At 38.9% G+C, this 21,544-nt stretch overlaps 3 protein-coding genes and 1 long non-coding RNA gene across 4 annotated transcripts; 2 read left to right on the top strand and 2 right to left on the bottom strand.

Moving 5' to 3' along the window:
• The first annotated feature begins 1 nt into the window (after position 1).
• On the top strand, positions 2-9,079 carry trim65 (tripartite motif containing 65). Its single transcript, XM_017483390.3, has 7 exons — positions 2-88; positions 736-1,189; positions 1,540-1,635; positions 2,696-2,926; positions 4,812-4,980; positions 5,111-5,200; positions 5,570-9,079. Exons 2-7 carry the CDS (start codon positions 752-754, stop codon positions 6,106-6,108), a joined length of 1,563 nt encoding a protein of 520 aa, XP_017338879.1. The 5' UTR covers positions 2-88; positions 736-751; the 3' UTR covers positions 6,109-9,079.
• On the bottom strand, positions 4,671-5,561 carry LOC128634580 (uncharacterized). The gene is made up of 2 exons (XR_008397763.1): positions 5,092-5,561; positions 4,671-4,959 (listed from the first exon to the last, which is right to left on the bottom strand). It is a non-coding gene; the product is annotated as an uncharacterized LOC128634580 (long non-coding RNA).
• On the bottom strand, positions 8,449-16,652 carry wbp2 (WW domain binding protein 2). Its single transcript, XM_017483393.3, has 8 exons — positions 16,465-16,652; positions 14,054-14,162; positions 13,127-13,262; positions 12,282-12,374; positions 11,255-11,404; positions 10,838-10,957; positions 10,292-10,368; positions 8,449-9,263 (listed from the first exon to the last, which is right to left on the bottom strand). Exons 1-8 carry the CDS (start codon positions 16,521-16,523, stop codon positions 9,216-9,218), a joined length of 792 nt encoding a protein of 263 aa, XP_017338882.2. The 5' UTR covers positions 16,524-16,652; the 3' UTR covers positions 8,449-9,215.
• A 1,005-nt stretch (positions 16,653-17,657) lies between these two features.
• On the top strand, positions 17,658-20,767 carry bccip (BRCA2 and CDKN1A interacting protein). The gene is given in 7 exon segments (NM_001200833.1): positions 17,658-17,789; positions 17,927-18,001; positions 18,123-18,203; positions 18,761-18,847; positions 18,941-19,128; positions 20,122-20,287; positions 20,410-20,767. Coding segments are annotated over 7 exon segments (897 nt in total). The 5' UTR covers positions 17,658-17,660; the 3' UTR covers positions 20,581-20,767.
• Positions 20,768-21,544: the final 777 nt, after the last annotated feature.

The following is a 21,544-nucleotide window of genomic DNA, read 5'->3' as shown; positions in this document are numbered from 1 at the left end:
ACTGCAGTGCGTACTACGTCACAGTTCGTCCAGGTCTGCATAGCAAACCAGTTAGCATTACATCTCAGTTAGCGAGGCGCTCTAATAAGTACGTATGTTTTTGTATTTTTGTTTTTGTTTATTTTATTTATTTTTTTTTTTTAAAAAAAAGCTTGTCAAACAAACTATCATTGACAGTAGATGAGGCATGAATTCGTTGCGTTGTGTAACATTCTCATTAAATGACAAATGTAGGGGAAAATTAGCTTACTAGCATTTAGGTTGCTCTTAGCTTGCCTTAAGCGGTGTCTTAAGCGGTGTTTCTGTGTGCTGGGTAGATGTCTGGGTTTCTAATGAAAAAATTCGTGACACTTTTAGTTACCATTCATTCTGTGAAATGGTTTTCACTGGTATTGTCTTTTATGGATGTGTAAGAACTTATTGATTTGTTTTATGCATCACTTCCAATCACTATAATGCAATACAGATGTGCCAGTGTTATAATGTTGTTGTAAATGAATGAATGAATAAATGTCTTACTTTTAAATACTGTTCTATAGTAATCCCTTAAAAATGGTTCTCTTTGCAGGTTATTATAAGTAAATACCACTTTAATTGTTTTTATTGCATTACTGATCACACCCCTATGGTCCCTGCTTATGACTTGTTGCAGTGACTAACACGTCACGAGTAATGCTGGGAATTTCCTCATGTGCATTTGCCCAGTCTGCAACCTCATTTTCATTTGATTGACAGGTAGACAGATCTGGTCATGGAGGAGCACAGTCTGACCTGCACCATCTGCTTGGACCGTTTCCAATACCCAGTGACTATCCCTTGTGGCCACACCTTCTGCAAGAAATGCATATCCACACACTGGGATCAGATGGAGCAAGATGGACCTCAGAATACATCATTCAACTGCCCAGTTTGCAAAGAAACATTCTCCCCTAGACCCAATCTGAATCGGAACGTGTCCCTGTCCGTTTTGAGCGAAGTGGCTGCCAACAGCACAGCAGAGAGATCTGCAGGTGCGGCGTGTAGTATGGACCGAGTCGAAGACGTCTCCGAGGAGCTCTGTCCTCGCCATCAAAAGCCTCTTATTTACTACTGCAGGAAAGATTGTATGTGTGTGTGCTGTGTGTGCTCTTTGAAAGAGTGCAAAGACCATGACAAGGTGCTGGTGGAAGAGGAAAGGTGCAATCGTGAGGTAAGAACACCGTCATCAGCTTTCGTTGCTGATTACTAGGAATGCAGTAATGTGATGGTCTTTATTTCTTTAATGTTTTTTGGAAGCCGGATATCGCTGGCTTGCAACCTGCCATTGAAACAGTAGAAGTGTATATATATAAATGATGGTGTCTGTGCCATATTAAAGGCTTTTCCACTCCTGCTTGCCAGTGTTAAGTCTGCATTCCCTATGTAATAAGCTGAAGTTAGCAAGTCTTTAATTATCAGTTCATCCCAGGTAGCATATAATTGTGGTACATCAGACTATGTAATTGTTGAGTGTGTTATATCATCTAGAATTCTCGATAACAGTGTTATGTTGATTGACAGGAGGCACTGAAGAAGAAAAGCATGGAGATTGGAAAGTGCATGGAGGATACAGAGAAGAACATTCTGCTACTCTCGGAAAATATCGCTAAAGCTAAGGTAAGAAAGAACACGTACTCATGAGATGTCGTTTTACAAAGATAGTATTTACTGAAATTTATATATTATATATTACACTATATGGCCAAAAGCATGTGGACACCTGACCAGTCACATCCATATGTGCTTGTTGAACATCCCATTCCAGATTTAGTCTCCTCTTCACACTTATAATAACCTCCAGTCTTCTGGGAAGGCTTTCTGATAGATTTTGGGGCATGGCTGTTGGGATTTGTGATCATTCATCTACGGGAGCGTTAGTGAGATCGGGTTCTGATGTCGGGTGAGGAGGGCTGTGGTGCAGTCAGTGTTACAGTTCATCCCAGAGGTGTTCAGGACTCTGTGCAGGACACTCAAGTTCTTCCACTCCAAACTTCACAAACCGTGTTTTCATGGAGCTAGTTTTGTGTACAGAAGCACTGTCCTGCTGGAACAGGTTTGGGCCTCTTAGTTCCAGTGAAGGGGAAACTGTAATGCGACAGCATACAAAGACATTCTATACAAATGTGTACTTCCAGATTTGTGGCCACAGTTTAGAGAAGAACTATATATATATATATATATATATATATATATATATATATATATATATATATATATATATATATATATATAAATTTTTTTTTTTTTTTTTTTTTTTCTGGTCCTCTGTCATACCTGGCTTGTTTCAGGATCTGTTTAAATGCAACTTAAGCAATAGAAAGCTTTAAATATTACAAATTGCTGCTTAAACTATAACAGTTTTTTTGTATGATAGTAAAATGGTGTAAAATCAACGATGCATTTGTACATCAATCATGTAGCCATGTGTTTTGTTCATTGATTAGCAAAATTAAGAATATATCGATGCAGGTTATCTTTTTTTTTTTTTTTTGATTCGATATACAATTGTAACATTTATTTTGAATACTCAATATAGTATCACTTCTTCTTCTCAGGTTTAAACAATGGATGTAAAAAAAGCTCTTCACATGCTTAAGGATAGCTCTGATGGCAGGTGCTAATAGTTTTATGTAAATCATGGATTTGACACTTCTCAGCACTCATGTAACTGTCACAGGTGTCGCTGCAGCAGACGTCTCAGTGGGTGTGCGCCAAGTTCTCACAGCTGCTGAAGGTGCTGATGGAGAAACAGGAAGTGACGCAGAGTTTCCTGGAGCAGCAGCAGGCCAGCACGGTGTCTCAGGCCGAGTCTCGGCTCAGCAACCTGCAGGAGAAACTTAAGCAGCTCGGAGAGCTTCAGGAGCAGATCAGCAGCCTCTGTGCCGTCCCCGACCGCCAGCTCATTCAGGTTGAAACAACTCACGTGGCGTAGCACAAAGGTGCATTTCAGAAAACAGAATTAGTGGAAATGTGGGCGTGTCTTCAAGTCTGTATTTGGAAATGAGAAAGATGTACCTTGAAGGCCAAAGAAGGGGACATAAGTGTTTTTAGTCTACATACAGTGGTGCTTGAAAGTTTGTGAACCCTTTAGAATTCTCTACATTTCTGCATAAATATGACCTAAAACAGATTTTCACACAAGTCCTAAAAAGTAGATGAAGAGAACCCAATTAAACAAATGCAAAAATATTATACTTGGTCATTTATTTATTGAGGAAAATGATCTAATATTACATATCTGTGAGTGGTAAAAGTATGTGAACCTTTGCTTTCAGTTTATGGTGTGACCCCCTTGCGCAGCAATAACTGTAACTAAACGTTTGGGGTAACTATTGATCAGTCCTGCAGATCGGCATGGAGGAGTTTTAGCCCATTCCTCAGTACAGAACAGCTTCAGCTCTGGGATGTTGGTGGGTTTCCTCACATGAACTGCATGCTTCAGGTCCTTCCACAACATTAACTTAAGTCTTTCTACCAAAAAATGGTTAAAGAAGACTTGTGTGCTTGGAGTCGTTGTCTTGCTGCATGACCCAATTTCTCTTGAGATTCAGATCACAGACAGATGTCCTGAGATTTTCCTGTAGAATTCACTGGTATAATTCATAATTCATTATTCCCTCAATGATGGCAAGTCGTTTCACAGATGCAATAAGATTCTTAGGCTGGAATGCAGTGTTTTCCTTTTTCCAAACACAACCCTTCTAATTTAAACCAAAAAGTTCTAGACCAAAAAATAGCCTTCGGCCTCATCCATGTGATCTTTAGTAAACTGCAGAAGGGGAGTAAAGTTCTTTTTGGAGAGCAGTGGCTTTCTCTTTGTAACCCTGCCATGCACACCACTGTTGTTCAGTGTTCTTCTGATGGTGGACTCGTGAACATTAACATTAGCCAATGTGAGAGAGGCCTTTAGTTGCTCAGAAGTTATCCTGGGATATTTTGTGATCTTGTGGACTATTACACGTCTTGCTCTTGGAGTGATCTTTGTTGGTCGATCACTCCTGGGCAGGGGAACAGTGGTTTTGAATTTCCTCCATTTGTACACAATCTGTCTGACTGTGGATTGGTGGAGTCCAAACTCTTTAGAGATCATTTTGTAACCTTTTCCAGCCTGATGAGCCTCAACAACTCTTTTTCTGAGGTCCCCAGAAATCTGCTTTGTTCATACCATGATACACTTCCACAAACATGTGTTGTAAAGATCAGACTGTGATAAATCCCTGTTCTTTAAATAAAACAAGGCACTCACTCACACCTGATCATCCATTTGATCTTCAGATTAACTGCTAATCCTAAAGGTTCACATACTTTTGCCACTCAGAGATATGTAATATTGGATCACTTTCCTCAATAAATAAATGGCCAAGTATAATATTTTTGTCTCATTTGTTTAATTGGGTTCTCTTTATCCACTTTTAGGACTTGTGTGAAAATCCGATGATGGTTTAGATCATATTCATGCAGAAATATAGACAATTCTAAAGCAATCGTAAACTTTCAAGCACCACTGTATTACCCTAGATACCTTCCATTATTTAGTCAAGTAGGTTTTGTCATCCCGGTAATCATTCAGGCAGGACTCAGACGATATTAAAACACTTTAGGTGATGTGTTTGCTTATTCTTGGTGTGTGTGTGTGTGTGTGTGTGTGTGTGTGTGTGTGTGTGTGTGTGTGTGTGTGTGTGTGTGTGTGTGTGTGTGTGTGTGTGTGTGTGTGTGTGTGTGTGTGTGTGTGTGTGTGTGTGTGTGTGTGTGTGTGTGTGTGTGTGTGTGTGTGTGTGTGTGTGTGTGAGCAGGACTCCAGGCTGGTGGAGGTCCCTCAGATGGGTTCAGTTCCTGTAGACGTCAGTGTAAATCTTCAGGAGAAGCTGAGTCCGGTCACAGACGTCCTGTCTCGCATCTCAAAGCTGGTGTGTGAGGATCTGGATAAAGCTGTGTATGCAGCTGTGAGCCACATCAAAGAAGGTTAGCACATGTCTAAATTTGCAAATAGTATTTTTTATTTAATTTTTTTGTATTTGTGTCATAAGTAAACCTGTTGTTTTTGGTGTTTTTGTTCTTTTCAGATATACTTACACATATTCTTTTTGCACAGGATCTCCTCAAGACAAGAGACCAATGCTTGCTGTTGTGCCAAGTCCAGCCACTCCGCCTTATCCAGCAGGAAAGCAGGGCCTCATTCAATGTAAAAAAAAAAACAAACAAAACAACAACAGCAAAAAAAACTCTCATCTGCCCTTTTACACAGCATTACTTACAGACATTTCCATTTAGTTAAATAAAATACATATTATGTTTCACTGGGTATCAAAGTCTGCATTGTATTGGCAGCATCTTAATTACAATAGTAATGGTAAGGTTTATTTTGACCTTTTATGATCATATATCATTTAATCATGAGTAACTAAAAAAAACACACACAGAGGAGTAAGTAAAAGGTGCTCGCATTTCATTTAGTTTCAAGATTTTATTAAATACTGTGACACCAGTGTTAAAATATCAATGTAAAGTTTTTTTTTTTTTAAATCCTAACATGTACATTCTCTTGTCACAGACCGTTGTTCGTTGACCTTTGACCCTCGCACAGCCAACGGTCACCTCATGCTTTCTCAGAACAACCAGCGAGCGGAGCACCTGACCTCAGGGCCTCATCAGGTGCCAGCTCACGAGGCGCGCTTCGATTATACCTGGCAGGTGTTGTGCTTTGAGAATTTCACACACGGTCGCCACTACTGGGAGCTGGAGGTGTCCAAACCGTGGGCGTACGTAGGCGTGACGTACCCGAGCATCCTACGCAAGGAGAAAGGCAGGACATCCATGCTGGGAATGAACGAGCTGTCATGGAGCCTGGAGCTGAACGAGCGCCAGCTCACGGCTTGGCACGGCAGTCACGGAGAGCCCGTGAAAGGTGAGCTGCAGTTAAACAAACGCCCTCTGCGTATCGGCATGCTGCTGGACTATGAGGAAGGCACTCTGGCTTATTACGGGGAGAACCAAGTGAGGTTGCACGCCTTCCACTGCATCTTTTCCCATGAGCTCTATCCTGCCTGCTGGATCGGAGAGGGGGTCAGCGTCACTCTCTGCCCAGTGTGAGCAACCTTACAGGTTCAGAAACACCGTGATTCAGCCCATGAAGCACTTTCTAACTTATTGAACTCTGCAGCAAATAAACAAGCACACCATAGGACCACTTAAGTGCACTAGAGTAGGGAAGTAGTTCCAGGCCTCCTGAGAACTAACAAATGCTTCTTGCAAAAGCCGCTTCCTGAAACCTGAATTTTTTTATTAGAAAAGCGAGCTGAAGCACTGTGCTCAAAGACACGTATTACAGAACTCCCAAAAGCCAGACGCTCCAGCACAACTTTTTATTTAATAAAGAGAACAATCTTCCTCACTAATATTTTTTTTTTCTGACGTTGTGTTTGTGTAACGTTAACGATTTTGTTGCAATTAATGCACTTTGGTGAAAATGTTCGGTACTGAAAATGGTGTTTTCACACACGGAAAAGCGGTTAATGGATGAATGAATGAATGAATGAATGGTCAAGAGCAGTCTTTTTAAGCTCCTGTAGCTCTACTATACACATTACCGGTCAAAAGTTTGGAGACACTTGACTGAAATGTTTCTCGTGATCGTTAAAAATCTTTTAATCTGAAGGTGAATGATTAAATGTGTGAAATCGGTCTTGTAGACAAAAATATAATCGAGCAGACATATTCATTTCTTTCATTAGAAAACGAATATTTTATTCACAAAAAAATATTGTTTTAAGCGGACGACTCGGAGCGTAATATTCCGAAAAGCAGCCGATAAGAGTCCAGCGTAGGTGGGAACTCCTTTAATACTGTTTAAAAAGCATCTCAGGGAAATTCCTCAAGAAATCGGCTGAGAAAACGCCAAGAATACATTTCTGGAAATTCTAGGCAAAAAGGGCGTCTACTTTGAAGATGCTAAATAAATGAAATTATTTGGGATTTTTTATCACAACATAATTTCCCTAGTTCCATTTGTGTTACTCCAGAGTGTTGATGACTTTATTATTATACAAAAATGTGTGTGTGTGTGGGGGGGGATATCTAAGGGAAGAGCGTGCGTATCTAAACTTTTGACTGGTAGTGGTAATAGAGCTGCACAATTCATGATGAAATGGGAATCATGCTCAAGTCAAGCCACACATGAATGAAAATTCACACCATTCATTCATTCATTCATTCATTTCACACACTGTTTGTTTAGTAATCTGGAATTTATTACTCTGTACATAATATTCAACATTTTAGGACAAATTTCTTCCTTCTTTACTACATGCAGGTGTTTGCTTAAAGGCCACTTGAAGATTCACGCACATCTTTCTCATCTTTCTCACATTGTATCTCCTCGTTTTCATCTGCAGACTCGTTGTTCTTCAGGCGCATGAGTGTGGTGATGCGGTATAAGGTCTGTGTTCATTGGTCATGGCGAATAAGGTGGAGGAGTGCTCTGTTTTGTTCTAATGCAAATGTTTCTGACTAGAATTGCATTTAGACAAATCGAGCGCTACTCCGTAATACTTTAAAACCTGTACGATATATAAAACGTAACAGGATGTTCACACTAATAGCTCATTTTTTTGAGCTACTTCAAATGGTGAGAACACTGAAGCACACTGACAAAAATTAATCTTGCTTTAAAATTATTTCTTTTAAACCTCATATAGTGATCTTTCCTTTTCCACACATAGATGATTTTATATCCCCAAATTAGTTCAAAATGCCTTAATGAGTCCCTGTCTTTTTTTTTTTTCTTTTTTTAAAACTCAAACACAGTCTGTCCTTTCTACATGTGATGTTATGTACTCAACCTGTACCCTCTGCCTTCTCTCCACTGCCTATACTGGGTCATCTGCTTGTTCACTGCATATAAGTTGTGTTTTACTTCAGCCCAGGTCAGCATATTTACATTACTGTCCTTCTGTGAAGGGAATTTTACATTGATGGTGTACTATCTTAAAGTAACCCTTGCCTTTTTATTATGACTGTTAACATGTGGATGGACTTTGTACTGCAAACAGACTGGGATGACTGTAGTTATGTAAAAGATCTTTTGGATGAATCTTTGGGATGAAATCTATGTGTAGTGTCTGCTGCAAAGACACAGGGACATTAGGAGAAGCGCACACACATCAAGTGATAAATGCACCCCACTTACAAGTGAACCTCATCTGATCTAGTCACACTCATCCTGATGTGACAAGAACATAAACCATATCGCCTGTATTTGCAAATCCAGCAAATAACTATCACTTCAAAAGGGAATAAAAAAGACTTTGTATGGACAAAGAGTCTTAAGATAAATGGAATCTGTATTCCTCCTTGACGAGTGTATTTTAAAATGTTTGTTTGCTGTCAAAAAAAAAAAAAAAAAAAAAAAACACAAACCCTGTAAGCCAGACCTTTAAACTGGTACATGTTTAATTTAATAAAATACAATCCATTATGTTAGACATCACAGCTGAGAGCATGCTTGTATGGTTACGTATTTTCAAATCCAAATAAATTAAGTAAGAACTGTTTGTGGAACAGCCAGACCATTTGTGAACTGATGTACTGATGAAGGACCAAAAAAAGGTAAAGTGCACTGTTAGTTTGAGACATTCTCCAGAGAAGCACACAGACACAAGTAGCACAGGGACAGCGGCTCCACGGGTACACCAAGATGCCTTCGGGTTGAACACATTCAAGATACGGGGAAGGATGTAAAGTATAACGCCTGAATGAATACACGGCACTGATTAGTAATTCTCATCACACGATCAATCCTAACACGATGGCCCTGTGTCTTATGAAACATGGCCAACTGGGCCAGCTCCAGAAAATAAACTTACAACTCGAGTCCAATGTGCAGTCAGTGCTTTACAAATGCAAAATATAGGGTTAGGAAATCTGTCATCACGGTTGTGACTCCTCATAAGCCCTAAAACGTTAATTTCTGCTCACTCACATGATATTTCTTTTGTTTTTCCTCTCTTTCCTTGATACCGACATTGTTTACTGCTCATTGGAATAGACTCCTGGTATGGATAGGCAGAGTTAATTAAATTAAATGCTGCTCAGGAGGTGTGTGTGTGTGTGTGTGTGTGTGTGAGCGAGAGAGAGAGAGAGAGAAAGAGAGAGACACCATTGAGAGAGGAGTTTGAGGACCGGCTTTGCTGGTGTGACATTTACTGGTTCTTCTTGTCTTCAGGAGGTGAGTAAGGTGGTGGCTTGTCCTATAAAGGAGACAAACAACAAATCAATGTTCATAAATAAGTACTATGGAGATACATCATGCCACATTCTAGTTTGTCACTTGTTAGTCAAGAAGGGTGGATTCTGGAATCCCCTGCCTCTTCAATATTATATCGCAATACTATATCTATCTATCTATCTATCTATCTATCTATCTATCTATATATATATATATATATATATATATATATATATATATATATATATATATATCTCCTTTGAGTGATTTGTAATGAGTTATTAATCAAAATGAATCTTTCAAAATATCAGATGATTTGAACAGCTTCAAGCTTATGAGATTTACTAGTGCCTACTGACTATTCTTAGTTGTCTAATCTGTATGTTTTGGGAAAGTTTCCAGCTCGAACAAATCCAACCTTGAAGAAGCTGTGCATCCCTCTCTGTGTGTGTCAGTGTGTCAGCACTTTTTGATCACAGGACATTCGGAGGTGAACAGAGGAGGTGAACTGACCATCTGACGAGAGAACTGGATGTCCAGATGATCAATGAGGATATTCTTCTGATTCACAGCCCATATGTGGAAATTTCCTAAGTTTATCTATGCCTTAACCAATCAGAATTATTCAACCGGATGTGATGTAGCTTAGTGATTGTGCGACTCCTTGCTGAGTGTTGAAGTTGACTTCTGCTGATGAGACTGTAAACTATTCTTCAGTAAAATCTTCAACTGATTGCATCTCTTGACTCCTGGTCTTCATTGATCATATCTGGTCCTTGGGTCTTTAACTGTAAAATTCCCCTACAGTCAAATATGTCTCTTTTTTATTTTTTATTTAATTAACCTTCGTGCCACAATAAAAATATTTTGCACCTTCAAATGTTAGACATGGTCTGTTAGTCAAATGGTAAAAATATGAATTAAGTACATTTCAATTCCAGAATGTTTTCAGAGGATGCAGAGATGTAATTGTGTTTCAGATGGTAGGTTTTGTATTATACATGCTGGATGCATATGTTTGAGTGGGGTCAGTATCAGAGATACAATTACCTCTGGCAGGTAAAAGCGAGTAGGAGCACGAGGGGCAGTGTTTGCACTGGCTGCTGCCTCTGCTGCTTTAGCCTCCGCTGAGAGAGGGAGTGAGTGAGAGAGATATTAAATCCATGCAAGTTACATCTAATAATTCATTACACCAAATTATTTACCGTGCATTTGCTGAAGAGTTAAGAAAAACAAAACAAAAAATCCCTACAATATTATCAGCACCAGTGTTCTTCTATTAAAATTTCTTCATTTGGAAATTACTAATAATAACAACATGACTTGGTTACCCTAGATTAAATTATAAGAAAACCAAAACCAGTCATTTATTTTATTATATAGTTGCTGATTCTCTTACAGGATTTCCTGTGGCTTAAAGTCTAGGAGAAGCAGACATGATAAACTCTGAACACTTTAATATTTTTTATTCTCCATTCAGGCAATAAATGCTCATCTAGAGTCGTTTTCATCCTATCCAGGTAATTCACTTTTATCAGGAAATTGATTATTATTCTGTCTAGGACATCTCTGGTGTTCTCTGGCTGTGGTACGGACCTGCAGGTGTACGTGGAAGGTCAGGGTCTAGAGGGGCTTGGGCCATTGAGGCGGAGTAAGGTGGGGGGGGCACGTAGGCTGCAGCGCCATCAAAACCCGGGGGATTGGGATAGAATGCACCTGGAAACAAGACGAAACATTCAGGAAAGCAGACAAACACAGTTTATCATCAATTTCCTCATACAAGTGCCATTAAAAAAAATTACGAACAGCATTAACAGTAAGGTAGAGCTATCATTCGCATCCAAGTTCAACTTAGAATATAGTTAATCTTTTCTGATCTTCGATTAAAACACTATCTCTTTTAACTGGCATGCATGTTTGCTTGATTTTGAAATAAGTAGGCATGGCCAATCCTGAGAGACCTGCATATAATAGTGTGTAAGTGTGTTAGTCATTCCACACAGAGTGTATTACCTGGAGGTGGAGGAGCAGGGTATGAATAGCCAGGAGGAGGTGGTCCAGTGGAGTAGATGCCATTAGCTGGAGCGGGAGGTGGGTAGGCATACGTGCCATTAGCCATGTATGGACAGCTAAAATCAGGGGTCACGGGCTGCCCCCTGGAGGCTAGAGCAGAAAACACAAGCACAGCTCATACACCTTTTGTTTTGCTTTATATTATATATATATATATTTTTTTTTATTGAGTGGTCAAAGTGCAAAAATGGGAAAGTGAAAAAAGATTTAGGATTAAACCCATAAAAGGCATCATAAAATATAAGAGCCAGCCATGTTACAATATGCAAACGCAGGCCATGCACCTTCAGCAGTGGCTCAGTGGTTCAAGCGTGTCCATCTGTGTCATGCAGGATTACAAACCACACCGCTTACAAGGTACAGCCACTATCGAAAGTTATGCTCACAACAAATACGGTTAGGCTTAGGGAAAATTGACAAAATTCCTATCTTCAAGATTTCTAAGGAAATTGACACACCTATCTTCGAGTGAGCGTGGGACTGTTGTGTAGTGTGATTTGCTAGTAGGCGTTCCTTGTATTAAGCATTCCTTGTAATAGGTATTGTTTGTAGTCTTGCAGGATGCAGACAGACCCTTCTCCGTTGGTTAAGGATCCGGCTAGTGATCAGAAGGTCCTGGGTTAAAATGGCCCTTGATAAAGGCCTTGTCATTTCTGACCCTGCACTCTGACCCCAGCTATGCAAAGAAAAGAATTTCAATGTACTGTAAGGGAAGAGGAAGGGACTGGCGCTTGTGTTTTTTTTTTTTCAATTCATATAATTATTAAGTCTTCATGCCTTTATTTGCTATTTAATGACTTCTTTGGTTAAACCAACATTGTTTTTGAATGCAACCGCATCTGAATATCAACATACTATATACACATGCTTACACCTGCATATGTACTTTTAGATCGTTTCCAACTGGAAGTGCATTAATAAAGAAAACAACAGACCTGTAGAAATTGGGAACAGTGGTTATATTTACCCTGAGCAGCCACCTGCAACATGTACTGTCCAAACTCAATAGCTCCACCAGAGGCAAAGATGAGTTTGAAGGTTGCAGAACCCTCCCAACCACCTAGAAAGCAAAAGACATCCAGGACATTTTAATGGGGTTTGAGGACTACATGCTAATTCTGGTGCTTCATTAAAACCAACAGATTTTATATACATTATTAAGTTCAGGGTTTGTTTTTTTCTTACCATACCGATGACTCATGCAGTTCGGTCCAACGGTTAGGGAACGTGACACGGCTCAATTTCTCCCTGACTTAGCCCTAGCGCTATCATTTAGTACGCATGACTGATGGCTCCTACGGTGTGCAAGACTTTTGTGCTAGTGATGATAATAATAATAATAATAATAATAATAATAATAATTCCTTAGATTTATATAGCACTTTTCTAGGCACTCAAATCGTTTTACATAGTAGGGGGGGGCTCCTCAACCACCACCAATGTGTAGCATCCACCTGGATGATGCGACGGCAGCCATAGTGCACCAGAACGCCCACCACACACAAGCTATTAGTGGAGAGGAGAGAGTGAAGTAGCCAATTCAGAGATGGAGATTATTAGGGGCCATGATAGAGAAGTCCTGGGAATGTCATGTCCTGGGAATTTCACCAGGACACCAGGGTTAAACCCCTACTGTTTTACGATAAATATCCTGGGATTTCTAATGACCACAGAGAGTCAGGACCTCGGTTTAACATCTCATCTGAAAGACGGAGGTGTTGTACTGAAGTGCGCTCAAACGTAACGTCATGGCATTTATAACAGATGCTTTGTGCTGTCTTTGCTAGTTCAGAAACAGACTGAAGTTCTTACCTCCTGGTTCAGCACTGACAGTGCCCTTGATATAGTTGGCTCCAAGCACAGGTTGTTTGACCTCACAGCCCTTCGTCAGGTAGAACGGCATCATGAATGACTGCAAAGACTCTTTCCCCTTTGTTACAAAGATCATCTGACAAAAAAACAAAACAAACAAAAACCCACTTATGCTCTTAAACTTGTAATGAGTTAATGAGTACAAGCAGAAAATCAAGAACTGCTGCATCAGGGCTTTTTCAAGGTATTCACTTTAAATCTACTATGATGAGTAATTACTCACTAAATGCTTCAATTTAGAACACAATTATCCAAATATTATTTCTGGACACAAAAATAAGAACGCTGATTAATAACAGCACATGACAACATAACATCTAGGTTTTTGATCTATCAGATCTAACTCCCTATTTAAATTTCAATCTGCAGAGTCAGAATTAGGATTGTTCTGATCCATACCCTTCTGATTTGGGCTTCCAGGAAGAACAGACAGCATTTTAAAAAAATATAAAAATACTCCCAATAAATATGTGGTAAGTAGTCGACTGGATGGGGTCATAAAATTGTACAAGGAGTCCGAAAAAGCATTCAAACACAGTGACAACATGGATCGTAACCGTCAGAGTAAATCATATATCTAGTTATGCGTCCATCCAGTCAGAGCAAATATCCAGTTGTGTAGTTTATTTGAGCACAACAATAAAGTGAAGAAAAGCATTCAGTACACTATGAAGTTTCATGTCATGCCTTTGACATAAAACAAATGCAATAGTGCAACTGATCTACTGGGATATTGTGATCTCCTACACCTACTGGAGTTTGCTTGGGTTCGAGCACTGCATCCGAAAAAAAACATGATTTGTTTCTGGCAGCGAGTTGATCAGAAAAGTCAGCTCCAAAGGATTTCCCCTCTTTCATCATACCTACCCTGTATGGTGTGAGATAGATGCTCCCTTTCCTGCTCTTCCTAAACAGGTCTGGCAAGCAGTCTGCATCGCTGAACATCAGCTCTACATTCTCATAGGACATCAAGACACTAAAGAGATGAGAAATGAGAACAAATGTGGAGTTTTTTTTAAGTGCTCTCAAATCAATAGTAGGCTAGAACTTTGATTTAGATACCAAGCACTGTATTGTCTGATACCAAAACAATACTGTAGAAAAAAGACAAAAAAAATAGAAAACACTCCTCATCACTTGACATTCAATACTGAGTGGGTGACTACACAAAAATAATCTACAGACAGACAGAATTCACCAACACTGCTGCTACTGTAAGCCTATGTGCTTTACAAAAGGAGCCACGAAGCCACTTTGTTGCTCTGACTCATCTGTGGGCATGAAATCATTTCAACATTTCGGTAACTTGTGGCATATCCGAGCCTACTGTGGATGTTCCCAGGGCTTTGGGCCTGGGCCCTGGCCACTAGAGCACCCTCGAAAAGCAAAGATTTGTAGTGAATGAATAGGCCATAACACAGCACTGCTACACACAACACAATACATAAAACACAAGCCAACGAATTGAAAGTCACAGAATCTGAAATACATTCAGAAATGTTATTGGTGTGTGGGTCTGAACTTTAACCAATAAGTTCACTGGTCAGGTGCTAATGGTTTTTAACTGGAGCTATATACAGTATGTAGAAAAAACTTGGATAACTGCACACTCATACTAAGTGTGTAGAGTGCTTAAAAAGTAAAGAGAAACCAGAGAACTCCCATTTTCCCAAATGGGTTAGATCTAAAATGAACACCAAACTAAAATGGGTCAAGACTCAACATGCTATCGGTGCAGCCACTGGGTCAGAGCTTGTTAACAGCTGGACTTAAATAAATTGGTGGATGAGTTTGAGAGCTGAAAAACAAGAAAGAAGCCAGTTGCCAGAGGTAAGATTACCTTCTGTGCATCACAGAGACTACTCAAGCTCTTGTATTGGTTATGTAATATAGTTATATGTGTTGGGGTTTTCTGCATGTGTTGAGTTGCGGAGTGGGGTGGTCTGTGGTCCATGCATTCGTTTATGAGTATGGGGTGGGGTGGTAAGGGGTCCATGCACTCATTTATGAGTTGCACAGTGGGGTGTTCAGAGGTCTATGCTCGGGTCCATAACTAGCAGGTGAGGAGGATAGGGGTCCATACACTGGTTTATGGGTAGTGCAGTGGGAAGCTCAGGGGTCCATACACTGGTTTATGAGTAACGGATGGGCAGGTGCACCTGTATAGGTTCCTACCCAAGGGGTCAGGATTTCCTAATCCATACCTTATCGAAAGGCAGAGTATCGAATATTTTGCCACTGTTGAACTGTCAATTCCTCATGCAACACTAATAAATTTGAACAGACAGTATATTAACATTTCTATCTAATAATTTGAAAGTATATATTAATTATTTCATTAATAGGACATCTATTTTTTTTGAAGAAGACCATTCAATCCAGTACGGGTCATTTTGACCCCCTTTATGCATTTGTGAAGGTTTTTTTTGGTTCCTGCAATGTAGGGTTAAATATCAAAAAGCTAAAAGGTGTGTGTCATACCTGACACCTAGACGAACACTTTACAGTTGTTTGTTTGACTGTACATCATTCCCTTCAAATGCTATTGAGCTTTAAATTATGCTATATTTTGTGTATGAGCCCATGCAGTAATAAAATACATGGCAATATTTATGCATGATTTAATAGATTATTTTGTTAAATATAAAAAATCTAAGAGGTGTGCATTATAGCTGACACCTACATGAACACTTTACAGTTGGTTATATGACTGTAAGTCCTTCCCATTCAAATGCTATTGAAGTTAGAAACGTGTTTTACAATGTCGTATGTAACTTTAGAGACGGTCCCTTAATTTTCGCATATCCGCGAATATCGAACGTCCAACATCAAGCCAACTTTATTCCAGTATGAATCGTACACAATAGTGACCCTCTCCATGGTGCTTAAAAGGGATATGCGACTTTAGGCATCACGTGACCTGGTGAGAACACACTGCACCCTTCTTGGATACTTGGAGTTCGCTTTAGTCTCTGTGTATTTACATTAAATCATTTAAATGAATGGTTTCTAGAGCTTTATTTTGGACTTTGGCCCTATTACAGATCAAGGCCTGACTGAGTCACTATTATCTTTAATAAGAGGTAATCTGACACAGCTGCCACAGCTACACCAGTCATACACACAAACACAATTTACTCAGTTTGATTAATAGTTTCCATGTGAACTGTTTCAGATAGCTGGGTAGGTTAAATAAATAAATAAATAAATAAATAAATAAATACATAAACGTTCGCGTTGTTTTCCTTTACATACGGCCAACAGCGCATGTTATTTACCTCTCACTGTTGTTGACGATGACTCCCCCTGCCTCCGAGTGATTCTGGTTTAAAGTCATTTTATCTCCACTGTTTTCTCTTACATCCACGACAGGTAGTGCGACACAGATCCTTACAACAAACTCGGACAAATAATCCGGAGTTGAAAATGTTTTGTAACGGTGCACTTGCACTTCCGGATCACGTAACGCCCATTGTGCGTCGTCATGGTGACGTCAGGAAGAACGCGGAAATTTCCCGAAAGTTCTCCTTCCACTGTTTGTTTGTTTGTTTGTTTGTTTGTTTGAAAATGAAATTTATACATATATATATATATAAAACATTAATTAATGTCAATGAAAAAAGCAAAAATATCCCTAAGCGTATTTCAACAATTTGAAAATACGCCTTATTGTGAAATAGTATTACCGTGACAACCCCCCCCCGGCAAAAACCCAAACAAACCTCTTAAGAGATGCTTTAAAATGATTTAATTTTTTTTTTTTAGAAAACTACATACAATTAATGTTTTATGCATTGTATGCATGTCTAGTGTTACCTGTTGCATGGATTAAATTGCTGAAAATGTTTGTTTAAAAAAAGTAGGTCTATTAAATGTACATAATGTTACATAAATGTACATAGTGTACCTATTACATGCATTCACATTGGTATTTTATATAGTTTGTTGTTGCTGTTGTTGTTGAAATTAAATACAAATTATGCTTCTAATTATACTAGTGAATGATTTGTACTTTGCCATGCATAAACTCCACATTTAACACACCCAATGATGGTGCTACAATGACTGAAAAGAAACGCAGTTCATGTTCTACCAGCTTTATTCATATGTATATATTTATATACCTAACATATTTTAAATACATTATATTTCAATTCTTTCTATATTCATTCATTCTTAAATGTGAACGGAAGGGCATTGTGCACGGGTACCTTTATTTTCTATAAATGTTACCTTTCTTTTATTTTCGTCACCCCATTTCCTCCACAAAATGGTCTCTTCCATTTCCTCAACCATGTAGCTGAAGAAACGCCCGCCATGTTGGCTCTACTTCAGTGATTACTTCCGATAGAAAATGCATTAAACTTAGAGCCGGAATGGTGACCAACGAACGCCAGTTTACATTGTATATAAAACTACGTGTGTAACTTCATCCACTCTCCCAGCGTGTGTTGTAGTTCGTCTGGGCAGTAACATGGCTTCATCTGCGAAAAGAAGAGCGATTGGAAGCGGAGAAAATCCTGAAGATAGTGATGTCAGCTCGGATGAAGGAGTAGAGGATTCCGGAGAGGAGAGCGACAATTCAGAAGAAGAAATAAATGAGGTAAACAATATATCCTACTGAATTCCATAATTTCTCAGTCCAGTGTTAGCTAACGTTACAACTGCTAATGAACTGTGTTTATTTTTGATTAAATATTATTGCATTTTTAATATTTGTGAAAATGTTCATGTTCTTAGGAGGTTGTGGTGGATTTTGAGGCACACACGATATCAGACACCGATTTTAACGGCATTAAGAAACTCCTGCAGCAGGTAAATATGTGGCTTAGAAACACGCGTTTAAATGACATTTCAGCTGTAATAAATATATACCAGAATTTATACATTGTAAAAAATATATTATTTAACGATCGTTATGACGTTATTTCTCCAGCTATTCCTGAAGGCGCACGTGAACATCTCTGAACTCACTGACGTCATCATCCAGCAAAATCACATAGGCAGCGTCATCAGGGTGCGACATTAATTCATATTTTATATTAACTTGTTTGAAAGAATTGCTTACTAAGCTTTGTTGTAGTAGTAGTGGTGTTTACAGCTGGTTTAAAACACAAAGAATTGCTTACTAAGCTTTATTGTAATTATTTATAATTAGTAATAGTGTTTCTATCTATCTTTCTATCTAGGTGTATAACTATGGTTTTAAACACAAGAAAGAATTGCTTGATAAGCTTTATTATTATTATTCGTAGTAGCAGTGTTTTTATCTGTCTATCTCTTTATTTTAGATGTGATTCTATGGTTTTAAAACAAGGTGTAGATTAATGCTGCACATTTAAGTGGCATCAGAGTTCAGTATACTGTGTGAAAGCATGTTTTCTGTTTATCAAAATTGATAAACCGCAATGATTTTTTTGCTTCCAACTGCTCAAAAATTATGATGCTTTAATGTGTTTTCACTATTGAGCAAAACAGACGTTTATGATTGTCGCCATTCTCATACAGCCGTAGTATTAGAACAAATACTGTTTTATTTGTGAGTTCATGCTGGCTTTGTGTATCCGTTTGCAGCAAGCCGAGGTGCCTGATGACAGCGATAACGAGGATCCAGATGAAGTGTTTGGGTTCATCAGTATTATAAACCTGACTGACAGAAAGGTAGTATACCAGCATTTGAAGTACATTCTAAAGCATATACAATGAATTTAGCTTATTTCTTAGTACTAATAAATGTGTGTATGTGTCGGACAGGGTATGGAGTGTGTGGAGCAGATAAAGGAGCTGGTTTTGGGACAGTGTGAGAAAGTGTGCTCAGCCGCTGTGCAGGAGCAGTTTCAGCAGATTATGGAGGACGTGTCTCAGAGTGTTGGCCTGCTGCTCAGTGAACGATTTATCAACGTCCCGCCACAGATCGCCCTGCCACTCTACACACAACTGCTGTGAGTATTCATATATAATATAATAATATAATATAGGTCTAGAAACACTTCTGAAAATTGCAAATGGCACCTTTCAACTGGAGCAACTAAAAACTGATGCTTTAGATTCCTAAAAGCACTTTTAATGGATTTAAACTTATTTTAAATGATCAATTAATTGAAATGTTTCCAAGTTTCAGTTCTTTAAGTTGATGTAAATTGGATGGCAGGTAAATACTGTAGATAAATATCCATGTTCAAAATGGATACCAATAGATTTTCTTTCTATGCCATGTACTGTTTGTTTATTTATTTTCTTAATAGAAGGTGTGTGTGTGTGTGTGTTTTGCCTGCTGATGGTAGTAGGATACTATTAATGTTAGCCTTGTAGTTCTAGTGTAAAATGTCATGGCTGAGCACCTACAACCCAATTATAAATTAACCTAGTTAGTTGCTAAATATTCCTCAAGCTGTTTCTTTTTAGTAACACTTACTTTTCCAGCCTTTTGTTGCCCCCATCCCAACTTTTTTGAGACATGTTGCGGCCATGAAATTCAAAATTACCTAATTTTTTTTTTATTAAAACGGTACATTTCCTTAGTTTAAACATTTGATATGTTTTCCATGTTCTCTTGCGAATAACGTGGGTTTATGAGATTTGCAAATCATTGCATTCTGTTTTTATTGCCATTTTACTCCGTGTCCCAACTTCTTTGAAACTGGTACAACTGTATCTTTGAGCAAAGTGTAAAATTACATTTTATTTCTCAGTTCTCTTAACAGTACGATGGAACATCGCGTTTTACAGATAAACTTGATGTCTCCATTTTAGGCGTAATCTGTAGTTCATCTTTTAGTAACTAGACTAGATTAAACTAGTTTTAAAGGAGCAGTATGTAACTTTTTAGAGCTGCTGCTGCATGTTAAGTGAAACTGGCTCTTGAATATCTACCCGAGTCCTGAAATCTGTGCTAATGTGTAAAGGGTATTAATGTTTATTAATTGTTTGGACAGTGAGGAGATATCTGAAGCACAGAGGACCAATAAACCCAGTGGGAAATGCCAGTACTGTCTGATGATCAGCAAAACATGCCAGGAAGCCAAGAAGAGCATTCCAGCACGAGGGCCTGCCACAAAGATGCCCATATTTGTCAACGCAGAGGAGGAATTCTTTTACGAGGTACAGACAAACAACATCCAGTTCATTTCCATCACATTTGTCAATATGAACATATCTGTACAATATTATTCTTATGGATCTAATGGCTTGGTTTTTTTTGTTTTTTTTTTTGTCAATCACAGCAAGCTGTGGTGAAGTTTCACTACTCGGTCCAGGAGGAAGCTGATTCATGTCACTCAGGACGATGGTCGTTCGATGATGTACCTATGAAACCCTTCCGGACAGTGTGTCTGATCCCCATGGACAGAATGCCAGCAATTATGGGCAAGCTGAAGGACTTTCTCACAATCTGAATACATCACAACGCACTTCATCAGCCTTACATGTCCAAGTCTTTCATTTCCCTATAACACACCAAAAACTGAGGGACTACTGCATGGACACAGTCAGGGTCGACACGTACAAGTGCTCTGTGTCGAGATAATATCCGTCAGGACCTCAAAGTCTGCTGAACGTCCTCAATTAAACACATTTTACCAAGATTACCGAGTTGGTTGGAATCTGTTGTTGACTATTTGGTACGACACGATTTCTGTTCTTCAAAGCTGCTGTTGGACCTGTTTGCAAAACTAAAGCAGAAACCCGCTGAGTAGTTAGTTTATTAAACAAGATTAGATCACATGTAGACAGAGACGGACGACAACAACAAAAAAGCAATAGATGGATAGACAGATAGCTAGACAGATTTCAACAGACAGAAAAAAGATAGACCTAGGCTGATAAGCAGATAGATAAATAAAAACACACACAGATAGATGGATAGAGATAAAAATAGATATACAGAGAACAGAGCCAGATAGAAAGACATATGGATTATAGATAGAAACAGACAGATCTAAAGAGATGGCCATGAATAGAGAGACAGTTAGATTTGGATGATGGATTGATAGCTGGATGGATAGACAGGCAGGCAGGCAGATTCAGATGGACAAAGAGTAGATAGATAAAAATAGATGGATCTAGGCTGTTAGACAGACAGATAGTTACAAACACAGATATCTAAAGAAATAGACAGACACAAATGCAGATGGACAGATAGATAGATTGCTCAACAAAGAGCTAGACTTAGAAATAGACAAGTGATGGATAGTTAAATCGATTGCTGGATGGATGGATAGAAAGACGCAGGCAGATATGGAGAAGGCGTGTCTACTTACCCGTCCATCGTGGTGCATGTGAATTCAGATTAGGTTTAATTTAATAATCAATAAATAACTAGCGTCAGCTAACCTCAAACCAAAACTGCTGACTGAACCT

The sequence above is a fragment of the Ictalurus punctatus genome, chromosome 13 (genome assembly GCF_001660625.3).
Source record: "Ictalurus punctatus breed USDA103 chromosome 13, Coco_2.0, whole genome shotgun sequence".
Lineage (NCBI taxonomy): Eukaryota > Metazoa > Chordata > Actinopteri > Siluriformes > Ictaluridae > Ictalurus > Ictalurus punctatus.
This window is presented reverse-complemented; position numbering and strand designations above follow the sequence as displayed.